Raw genomic sequence first — 12,119 nt, 5'->3', positions numbered from 1 at the left:
CAACCTAACCCTAAAACGACACTTTTCCATGCGTTTTTGCTACATTTTCAATGTCGACCAGCATATTCCCCGCTATAATTCACATCACCATCGAGATTCCTTCCTCGTTTAGACTGTGGACTGTGCAAAAAATCACTGACTTGCCACTTGCCAGCGTAACCACTCAACGTCGTCAGCCCCCACCATTTCCAAAGCAACTGTGTTTCCATAAATTAATCGCGGTTCAATCCCAGCACCATTTCGCGATTTGTACGACTCGAAAGAGAACGGTGTCGGTATTTTGTAATTTATTACAACACGCACCACGTTTAGTCTGTGATTTGTGTCAACGACATGGGAAGTTCGCAGTCTGCTTTGAATTTCGGGGCTGGGCCCGCTAAATTGCCCAGAGAGGTGAGCTAGTTTTTTTTTTAAGTAAGTTACTTTAGTAGTAGGCTATTGACTATGTCAAAAAAAAAGAGGGTACAAAGGAACTACAACGTAACAGAAATTTTATTGTCTGATATGTTCAATTGACCCTAAAAAATGATAAAACAGCGGAGTGCTACACCTTTTAAAGGGGTGCGTTTTTGAGAACGAAGTGAAAATGTGGTATTTTCAGTTTTTTGAGTTTTACTCGAAAACTATGCATTTTTTCACTATAGTTGTCAAAAGAAAAGTTGTAGTAAATTGAATTGTGAATGTGAAAGTTAAAATAAGTTTCTAGGTGATTGAATATTATTATTTATTTATTTAAACAACAATTAATCATATTTATCTTGTAAAATTTCGAATTTTTTTAATTATTTTTGTACTTTTAATTCAAAAATTACAATTATAAAAAAAATTTCAATTTTGTAAATAAAAATTGTTCAAAATTAAAAAATTACCTCGATGTATTTTTACTTGAAAATGTTAGTGTTGAGGATATCACTGCTGCATCTGAAAAAAAAATTGACAGCCTAAAAAGTTGTCGATAAATAAATTGTTTCAAAAGTATTCAACAAGTGCAAAATTTACCTTATCTCGATTGCCTTCAACAACTGATGCTCTCAATCATCATGGGTTCAGAGTATATTTTCAGATGCAACAGTGGAATGGTTGTACTTTAAATCCCCTTGATTGGGGTTGGAAAAATTCCATAAATGGGCTAGTTCCCATTTTTAATAATAAATCTCCTGCACCTGAAAATTTACTTGAAAAAATAGTTTGTAAATGTATTAAAGAATGTATGGGAATAAATTGTGAGAATGCTTATGAGCCTGATTTTTCTGAAGAGGACATTGATGAAAATGATGACTAAATTGATATTAATATTGAAAATATACTAAATGAAACTGAAAATTTATAAGATATATATGATTAACTGTTGCTTAAATAAATAAATAATAATATCCAATCACTTAGAAACTTATTTTAACTTTCACATTCACAAAAATAAATTTATTAGACAAAATAATACCGAACGTAATAAAAAATTTATAAAAATAAGAAAAAGTATCGTTGGTTAAATTGACATATCTCGGTTGATTTTAATTGTATAAACTTGTACCAAGCACAATTTTAAAGGTCTTGAAACCAGCTTTCATTTGAATATGGCATTACGCATATACTTAAATTAACTCAGAAAAAAGTTATAAGACGAAAATCGTCAAAAAAGGGCAAAAATTGGCCAAAAATCCAAAAAGTAGTCAACTTTGATCCAATGTATCTCGGTTTATTTTAGGCTTATTTTAAAGGAAAAAACATTAATTTTTTTTTCTGTGAAGCAATGCCTATACCTAACTCCACTCAGAAAAAAGTTGTGGGCCAAACACCAAAAAGAAAAAAAAACGCATTTTTTTTGTTTTTTTTTACTCGTTTTTTGGGCATATTTTTGTTAAAAATAATTTTTTGGACTTCAAAATTGGAAATTCAATTTGCTACAACTTTTCTGTTGACAACTATAGTGAAAAAATGCATAGTTTTCGAGTAAAACTAAAAAAACTGAAAATACCACCTTTTTACTTCATTCTCAAAAACGCACTCCTTTAAAAAGTAGTACTCCGCGGTTTTATCATTTTTTAGGGTCAATTGAACATATCAAACAATAAAATTTCCGTTACGTTGTAGTTCCTATCTAAAGTAACGAGCGATCAAATAAAAACGTGGTCGAAGTTGGCTCTGACACATTGGACGTAGGGAGTAGCTTATAGCGACCAACTTAACCTCATTTCTCAACGAGCTGTATAGCAGCTGTCAGTTTCAATAACGTTAATGACTATATAACTTTATTTTAAAGAATAATCGTGATAACAATAACAAACAATTAAAGGAGCTGCGGAAAGTGTCCCCCTCCTTGTTCCAAGCACTTTTCACACCTGTTCCTCAACGAATTAAAGACATTTTCTAAGATGCTCGGGGTATTGTTAATTTCACGAATCTTGTCTATAAGTCGAGCCTGCAGATGGTTTAAATCAGGAATAGGCAGTTCAAAAATAGTGTTTTTAAGGTAAGGCCACAAAAAGAAATCATACGGCGTAATATCACATGACCTCGGTGGAAATTCATGTTCAGCATTGAGACTTATTAGTCGATTTTGGAAAACTTCCCTCAACATATTCATCGTCTCGCCTGCCGTATGTGCCCTTGCGCCATCTTGTTGAAAGTAAAAGTTTGTAATTTCGTTTTCTTCCAGCTGGTTAACAAAAGGAGCGATAATTTCTTCTCTATACCTTTGCGCAGTAAGAGTACAATTAAAAAAAATAGGTCCATAAATCCTCCTTCGATTGAGAGCACACCAAACACCAATTTTTTGAGCGTGTAGAGGGCCCTCGACAAAAAAGTTATCTGGTTTTTCAGAAGACCACATTCTCATATTCTGTGAGTTTACGTAACCACTTAAATGAAACCAGGCTTCATCAGAAAAAAAGGTGATATTATGAAGTTCACTGTAGTTGTTTAAAAACCATTCACAAAATACAGCCCGCCGCAGAAAATCAACTTCATGAAGTTCTTGCTGACAAGTTAAACGATAGGAGAACAAACGCAAATCTTTTTTTAACACTGTGTGGCAGGTACCGACTGATACTCCCACCATTTGTGATAAGACACGTACAGAAGTTCTAGGCGCATTTTCCATTATTTGTTGGACATTTTCTTTTAATTCTTCAGTCCGCTTTTTAGGTCGGCCGCTTCCTTCTTTTCTTGTTATACTGCCCGTTTCACGAAAAACATTAACACAACGCTGAACTGCACTTTGAAAAATGTTGTACTCAACAACGCCGGGAAATTGATTTTGAAATTCTATGAAACATTCCTCAATAGAATACTTCCATATTCCATCAATCTTGCGTCCGTTTCTAAAGTAGGACTCTATGATAAACACTTTTTGTTCTTGAGGAAACACCATTTTAAACGCTTTTTAAAACGAAAATATTCAAATTGATAGCGGCGGTATCGTGCTTTGACAGATGACGTTTAAGTTCATTTGCTATACGCTACGCCCTACGTCCAAATTTTCAGAACCAACTTGACCACGTTTTTATTTGAACGCTCGTTACATAATCAATAGCCTATAGTTACTAAAAGTTTTTAAAGGTGTGTTTGCCACCCACAAACGTCATTAAGTGGGAAGCATAGTATTGTAAACAGAATGATTAAAAACATATTAAAAACAAAACACTTAAGAGAGACAATTATTGGTGAAAGTGTGTTGTTTATATTTGGGAGCAGGGCCGGCTTTAAGTTATTAAGAGGGGCCTCAAGAGAAAATCGAGTTACATACGTTTTCTTTTTTTTCCATTAAATAAAGTTTCAAATATTCAGAAGTAATATCGGAATTTCCAAATAAAAATATATGCATTAGGTTAAATTTGGCCTAATAACCGCATTTTTGTACCAAAACTGTTTTAATGAAATGCGGGGAAAAATATTCCTGTAAATATACCTATAAAAAAATACAATACATCCTTTGTTATAGGTTTTGGAACAGGTGCAATCCGAATTTCTGTCTTACAAAAAGATGGGAATGAGCATCATCGAAATGAGCCACCGTTCCAAGGAATACATGGACATTAACAAAAACGCTCAACAAGCTGTACGAGCCTTGTTGTAAGTAGATAGATGCTACGATAATCGTTTGCTTAAATTTGTTTTCTTTCTAGAAAAGTCCCGGACAACTACAACATCCTCTTCATGCAAGGGGGAGGATGCGGAACCTTCGCCGCCGTAGCCCTGAATCTCATCAACAGAACGGGAACTGCTGACTACGCCGTGACTGGAACTTGGTCGGGGAAGGCCGCCAAGGAAGCGACGAAGTACGGGAAAGTGAACCTCCTATTCCCCAAAGCCGACAAACCGGGCAGTATTCCGGATCAGAGGACGTGGAACTACGATCCTAAGGCGTCCTACGTCTATTATTGTGATAACGAAACCGTCGACGGTAAGAGCATGCACTTTTTGTTGAATACACGCAAGGAAAATGTTTTGCCTTGTTTCCAGTTAGATTATTTATGTAAGTGACTTTCGGTAAAGGAAAATGGCTTTTTTTGAGGCATGTGTTAAAAAAAACAATTTTTATCTTCAAATCAAACATAACATCAAGTAATTTTGACATTTACATGTTTTTTGGCATTCAGTACTTTTTAACATGGAATGTACTGAGCATAACGTCGAAGGTTTTATTTTATTAATTTTATGTTCGAAATATGCCAGTAATACCGCTTCAGACATTTTTTAAATTTTCTTCAAACTACACCAATTTTTGAATTCGTTGTAGGCAATCTCGTACTGTCTCGACAATTTTTTGGGGATTAATAGGGTCGTTTCACATATATTTTTTTATTTATTTTAAATTTTTTTATGTATTTTAATTCAGCATGTTTTAAAACTAATATAGCTTTATCACAATTTTGTTTTTACTAATATTAACTGAGATATTACACTTTAAAATATGAACATTTTCCTACCTTTTCTACAAGGCGTTGTGACGTCCACTATGTCACAATGCATTACGCTTTAAATTTAAGTTGGTATAACAAGTTAAGTTGGTTATTCTGACAATTCTGACATTGCTGGAACAGTCACATTTTCTGTCATCCGTCATTTAATTTAGCATTTTTTACTATTTGTTGTTCTGGTGACCGGTTGTGTTTTTGCGTGTTATTTTTGCTTATTACAATTTTAATTAACATGGAGAGCATGGAAAATTATAATACACTTATCAGTTATCACTGCCACACTCACTATATAATGATAAATAACGGATCCACTAGGTTCGTGAGATTAACCTCAAATTATAAAGTATCAAAACTGTCATGAATCGTGATGTATACATTGACCTATAGACCGATTAAAATAACTCATTTCGAGGGAAAAAAAAAGAAAATTGTTACCTGGACTTTTATAAGTGGGGCTTATAATAAACGAAAAAAAAAAAAATAAATGCGTGAGCAGGGGCGGCGGAGGGTTGATTTGGGGGGTTGAAAAGTTATGAAAAATTGTATCATTGGGATTTATGGCGAAAGTTGACGTCAAACAAAAAAGTATCTAATACAAAAGTTGTAGATCATGCAAAAATATACAACTTTTGTAGAGGTGATTTTTTAACATAACCTCAAAATTTCCGAGAAAAATGCGAAAAACTGATATTTTTCGTTTTTTATTTCTCATTTCCGCAAAAATTTAATTTTGACGAAACTTGGTGAAAGTATAGGTACCTTTCTCTGTCTTAAATAACCTCAAATTTTTTTAGATAAAAAAATCAAGAAGTTTCTGAGATATTCATTTTTTTCGGTCTGAAACACTTTTTTTCAAAGAAAAATTCTACTTAAAAAAAGTCATCTTAGAGAGTTCTGCCGGTAATCATTTTTTTCGTTTTGACATATACTTTTTTGTGAAATAAAAAAAATTTGTAATCACAGTTCAAAAACATGCTCAAAAATACAAAAAAGAAAAAAATGACTTGCAGCAATGAATTTTTCAGTAATTGTTGATAATTTGTTTAAATTTTAAAAAAATCAGAAACTGATTACGCCTTTCAATTGTACGGAAAAAATACAAAAAAAAACTGTCTCATTGTTTGACCCAAAACTATTTTTATACAATATTGCTATAAACATAAATCGAATAGTGAATAATTAAAATCAATTATTTTTTTTCCGAAACTCGAAAATTTGTTAAATTGTTTAATTTTTTTCTGGCTTTATTTGAAAACGAATTTTAAAGTAAATTACATATTTACAATGCCACCTTTTTCGCTCTATACAATGGCGTCAACATTTTTGCAATCCAACGTTTCGTCTTCGAGGGGCCATCATCGGATTATTTTTTTTAAATACGTCGCTGCTATTTTTATGACAAAATCTAGTTATTTTTAATTCTGAATTAGAGGAATATTACTATTGTAATCGCTTAAAAAGTTTTTAGCTTGTTTTCGCTATAATTTAAAATTTTTCCTGAGTACGGTTCTGAACGCTTTCAAAATATCTATTGGATGAAGTCATAACAGTATAAAAGTCAATGCCGCACAAAATATCCAACAATTTTTTACTACTGTTAGCAATACTAATTAGAAATAATAAAATATTTCATAAATTCCTATTATTTTTTTATTAGGTACAAGTTTTTAAATTTTGGATTAAAAAAAATTGTTGGATATTTTGTGCTGTATTGACGTTATTAACTTTAATAACTGAAAAATTCATTGTTGCGTAATTTTTTATTTTTTTTGCATTTTTGAGCGTTTTTGAAATGTTATTACAGATTTTTTTATTTCACCAAAAAGTATGTCAAAACAAAAAAAATGATTACCGGTAGTACTCTGTACGATGATTTTTTTAAGTAGAATTTTTCTTTGAAAAAAAAGTGTTTCAGGCCAAAAAAAATGAATATCTCAGAAACATGTTGATTTTTTTATTTAAAAAAATTTGAGGTTATTTAAGGCAGAGAAAGGTATACTTTCACCGAGTTTCGTCAAAATTAAATTATTTTTGCGGAAATGAGGAATAAAAAACGAAAAATCAGAAAAAAAACTGTTTTTCGCATTTTTTTCGGAAATTTTGAGGTTATGTCAAAAAGTGACTTCTACAAAAGTATTTTTTGCTTGATCTACAACTTTTATATTGGATACAGAAATCCCAATGATACAATTTTTCATAACTTTTCAACCCCCCAAATCAACCCTCCGCCGCCCCTGCTCACGCATTTATTTTTTTTAGGTTTATTATAAGCCCTTTTACCATTTCCACATATAAAAGTCCAGGTAATAATTTTTTTTCTCCAAGTGAAATTTGGTTGGACTACTATAAAAATAGTATAGGTAGTTTATAAGGTATACGGATGTATTTGACGTGACAACGAGAGATGCAATAATTTTTGATAGGACAGAAAATATTTAAATTTTATTTTAATACTGTTCCTTTGTGATCCAGTTTTTCTGAAAAGTAAGTTAATGAAAGTAAATATATAAGCTTTTACTCAAACACGGTTTAAACTATTTCAAATTTAAATTAAATTGTATGCAACAAGTGTCTTATTTTATTGGTTTTCAAAAAAATATTTTCTCGAGCACGAAACGCTTTTTCGTTCTCGAATGGATATTTTGCCTCGCTAAGCCTAAATTGGGCCATTTATATTGAAAAATTAAAGAGCCGGCCCGTGCACATACAAAAACGTACATGACTTTCTAGAAAAAGCTTTACGATTAAATAATTTATATGTGAATATTTTTTATTTTATTATAAATAAAAAACAAATTCAAATTATCGCTTTCAGGAGTTGAATTTCCATACGTGCCAAACACGAACGGGGTCCCGATCGTATGTGACATGTCTTCCAGCATAATGACCAAGAAAGTAGACGTGTCGAAGGTAAAGACAAATTTTAATCGTGCGACTTTGTGTTAATCGTACCTACCTTCGTTTTGCAGTTTGGAGTCATCTTCGGGGGAGCCCAAAAGAACATCGGCCCCTCCGGAGTGGTCGTCGTAATAATCAGGGAAGATTTATTAGGGAACCCCATGACTGTTTGCCCTTCAGTATTCGATTTCACCCACATCAACAAGGAGAATTCTATACACAATACACCGTCCACTTTTTCGTAAGTTTCCGTATTAATCGTAAACGCTAGGTTTTTTTTTAAACGCGTGTTCTCTTCTAGGGTGTACGTGATGGAGAAGGTGCTGCAGTGGATAATAGAGAAGGGAGGGGTCGAGGCCATGGAGAAGCAGTCGGACGAGAAGAGCAAGTTGCTCTACGAGACCATGGCGAATTCTAAGTCGTATTATTGCTGCCCGATCGACGCCAACGTGAGGAGCAGGATAAATATCCCGTTCCGGGTTGGAGGGAAAATGGGGAACGAAGCGCTCGAAGCGAAGTTCCTGGAGGAGGCGGAGAAGTTGAATATGTTTCAGCTTAAGGGTCACCGGTCGGTCGGGGGGATCCGGGCTAGCTTGTACAACGCCGTGTCCTTAGATGACGTGACGTTGCTGGTTAAGTTTATGATGGAATTTCAGAAGCAAAATCCTGTTAATAATTGATCGTTTTTAATGTAATATTTAATTCGTTAGGTAGATTGATAAATTATGTCGATATTTAAGCAAAGACTGGAACGAAGTATGAATTTTTATAATAATTTTAAATATACATTTTTATAAAACTACATCGAGTTTTATTTTATATCGTAATTAATTGGCTTTCTTCATTTTGTGTTCTCCATCGTAAGAAACAAAAGTAAAATTTCTGTTGCGTGTCTAGGGTGCCATGAAATAAAGAACATCGGAAAAAATATTTAATTTCGTAGTTAAAGGGTTTTCTAGCGTAAAAAAGTGAAATATAAAAACTACAAAATTTTATTACGCATTTGTTTTACCAATCAAAATTGCCAAATAACCATTCAGGATCCTACATATAAAAAAATTGGACGTATTAACATAAAAAACCGGATACACGTAAAAACAAGGATCGAAAGTGGAACTAATAGTCCAGTAACTTGTGAGTGGAACATTAATTCGTCGATTAGACAACGAGATTTTAATAGTAATTAAAACATCGTAGCGAACCCAGACGCATACGGAACCATCTCTAGAAAGGCACTTCATCTTCAACTTTCTCAAAAAGTTTTAGAGCTCAGAAAAATCCAAAACTGCATTCAGTTCCTGTCTAGCTTCAATAGTTTCTAAAATTTCTGTATTTTCTTAAATTTCATTACAAATTTTTGTTCGGTACGCAACACACAATACAATACTGTGTATACTTGGCTGCATAAGTCGTCACAAAATATTTTTTGTATTACCAGTTTTTTTATTGTTTTTTTTTTGTATAACTTAAAAGGAAAAAAACGTCTATTAATGCACAGGACTGTAAAAGATTATAGACAAATGCACTAAAAATGTACAACACATTACATTGATCATTATATTAAAGAAAAGTCGAGACAAAAGTTTCTTTAAATGAACATTTTTAATTTTTGACAATTTTCGTGAATTTCCATCAATTTTCTCAAAAATTTTTAGGTTTCAGAACAATCAGATATTATTCTGGCGAATTATAATGGACCTAACCGATTCAAAACTTCATTGTTTTTCGTTAGTTCATTCCGTTTTTGTTCCGTAGGCAACATACAATACAATACTAGTATATACTTGGCTGCATAAGAATTCACAATATTTTTTGAAGATGATCATAGTTGCTAGTGTTTTACTTGTAGTTTTTTGTGTAATGGTTGGTTTATAAAAAAGTATTAGTCCTAACTTAGTCTTAGTCTTAGTATTAACCTTTACACTAATCTTAGTATTAGTCCTAAGAATAGGTACACGTTTATAAAAACAATGTGTGGTCCTAATTTTATTAAGATTAACCAATGAGCGATTCGACTACGCGCATGGCTAGTAATATCACAGCATAATACTTGTTTATTATTCTGTGGTAATGTTATTTTATTTGTTTTGTTGGTGAGTGAAAAGAAAAATATAACCTATTACTATGGTAATGGCACAGGTAATGGCGTAATGGCGAACACCAGACAAAGACAGGAGACCACTATACTACGAAATGCAATACTTGTGCATGCGCACTTCTCAGATCTTAGACTTAATCCTAGAAAAATTAAAAGATGCGAACTTTCAAGGCTTAAGACCTCCTTACGACTAGGGATTTTTATAAACCCATACATTACATTCTGTACATTTAACTTTTTAGGACTAAGATTAAGGTTAAGTTACGGCTAAGTTAGGACTAAAACTTTTTTATAAACCAACCATAACTTAATAGGAAAAAGGACGTCTATTGTTGACCACAGGACTGTGAAGGATTATAGGCAAATGCACTAAAAATGAACAACACGTTACATTACATCATTATATTAAAGAAAAATTTAGACGATACTGCCTTTAATTGAGCACTTTTATTTTTTGACAATTTTCGTGGATTTCCATCGACTTTCTTAAACATTTTCAGGTTTCAGAAAAATCACAAAATATTCTGGTGAATTATAATGATTAATCGATTCATAACATCATTGTTCTTTTTTAACTTATTCTGTTTTTGTTCGGTAGGCAACACACAATACAATAATAGTGTATACTTGGCTGCATAATAATTCACAAAATTTTTAGACGATCAGAGTCACCTGTTTTTTAACTTGTATTTTTTTGTGTAACTTAATAGGAAAAAGGACGGCTATTGATGATTCACTAAAAATGTACAATACATTACATTACATCACTATTTTAAAGAAAGATTGAGACAAAACTGCCTTTAAATGAGCACTTTTATTTTTTGACAATTTTTTTGAATTTCCATCGATTTTCTCTAAAATTTTTAGGTTCCAGAAAAACCAGAAAATATTCCGGCAAATTACAATGGCTCAAATCAATTCAAACCTTCACTCTGTTGTCTAACTCGTACTGTTCTTGTTCGGTAGGCAACACATAATACAAAATAGTGTATACATGGTTGCATAAGCCGTCACAATAATTTCTGCTGTCACTAGTTTTTCCTCGTATTTTTTTATAACTTTATTAATTTAATAGGATAAAGGACGCCTATTAATGACCACGGGACTGAAGAAGGAGGTGTTTGCCGCGCCTAATAGAAAAAAGCTAAATAATACTCTGATGCCAAAATTTATCTTTTTAATGAAAATTTTGTCTAGTTTTTGTAAGAATCTTATACGTTTTGTGGACCATGTATTTATGGCACCTGATATTTTTAAAAACTTGTAGAGGTATTTGCCGCGCCTGATAAAAAGAGAAGTGTATTTTGGAAAGATCGTAGATAATTTGGTTTTTAAAATAATGAAAAAAAAAGAGTGAACTATGACGGCTGTGACTTACATTCAGTTTTTCTCTATCTTCTACATTTTTCGAGATTTTCGATTTTTTTTTCGGCAGAAACACTTGCAAAAAAACGGACCATCACAGCGTGTTTGACGATTCAGTTACGTACAGAATCGCTTTTAGAAAAGCACTTAAATTTTTTGATAATTTTCGATTTTCTCAAAAATTTTTAGGACTCGGAAAAATCTGAAAAAAAAAATCCGGATGAAAGAATTATAATGACCTTGACCAATCCAAAACTGCTTTCAGTTCCTCTCTGACTAAACCAGCTTTCGAGATTTTCCATTTTTTCTTTCGTTTCACCAAAGTTTTTGTTCGGTAGGCAACATACAATACATGCAGGTGTATACTTGGCTGCATAAAAATTAACAAAATTTCGATACTTATTAAAATCGCCAGTTTTTTGTATCTTTTTTATAACTTAATAAGAAAAAGGCAATTCCAGGAGCGTTATGGTAATGCCTTTAGATGAGTAGCTAGATTTTTTGAAAATTTTCAAGGATCATATCCATGCAAATGTTAGGCAACCAAACTTACAATTTTATAATAACGCTTTTATCACATTCTAAGACAATTTTATTTCGTGCCATCTCTTGATATTCATAAAATGTCGTTATTATATTTAATAAAAATATTAGAAATAGATTTATGGATTCTTTTTAGTGGATAATTGTAATTTGCATTATAATTCATAGATGGCGTTGGTTGTCAAACTTTAGAACTTATGCAACCATATTTACAAGTCTGTATACGTGCTGCATAACCAATTGACAAAGAAAATATAAATTGTGGTAGTTCAAAGGTGAAATAAAACTGCAATCAA

The 12,119-nt window shown here is 32.3% G+C and overlaps 1 protein-coding gene across 1 annotated transcript; it reads left to right on the top strand.

Moving 5' to 3' along the window:
* The first annotated feature begins 233 nt into the window (after nt 1–233).
* LOC108906515 (probable phosphoserine aminotransferase) lies at nt 234–8,619 on the top strand. The gene is made up of 6 exons (XM_018709795.1): nt 234–393; nt 3,941–4,071; nt 4,125–4,402; nt 7,735–7,829; nt 7,889–8,058; nt 8,119–8,619. Exons 1-6 carry the CDS (start codon nt 334–336, stop codon nt 8,495–8,497), a joined length of 1,113 nt encoding a protein of 370 aa, XP_018565311.1. The 5' UTR covers nt 234–333; the 3' UTR covers nt 8,498–8,619.
* The last annotated feature ends 3,500 nt before the right edge of the window (nt 8,620–12,119 follow it).

This window comes from Anoplophora glabripennis, unplaced genomic scaffold (assembly GCF_000390285.2).
Source record: "Anoplophora glabripennis isolate ALB-LARVAE unplaced genomic scaffold, Agla_2.0 scaffold116, whole genome shotgun sequence".
NCBI classification, from domain to species: domain Eukaryota; kingdom Metazoa; phylum Arthropoda; class Insecta; order Coleoptera; family Cerambycidae; genus Anoplophora; species Anoplophora glabripennis.
The sequence above is the reverse complement of the archived record's forward strand: the minus strand, read 5'-3'. Positions and strand labels throughout refer to the sequence as shown.

Bases quoted from the DNA above. Each gene is read 5' to 3' on its own strand.
- LOC108906515 (XM_018709795.1), top strand. From the start codon at position 334: ATGGGAAGTTCGCAGTCTGCTTTGAATTTCGGGGCTGGGCCCGCTAAA. The intron at 394-3,940 runs GTGAGCTAGTTT...CCTTTGTTATAG, and splicing joins CCGCTAAATTGCCCAGAGAG to GTTTTGGAACAGGTGCAATC. The intron at 7,830-7,888 runs GTAAAGACAAAT...TTCGTTTTGCAG, and splicing joins AGAAAGTAGACGTGTCGAAG to TTTGGAGTCATCTTCGGGGG.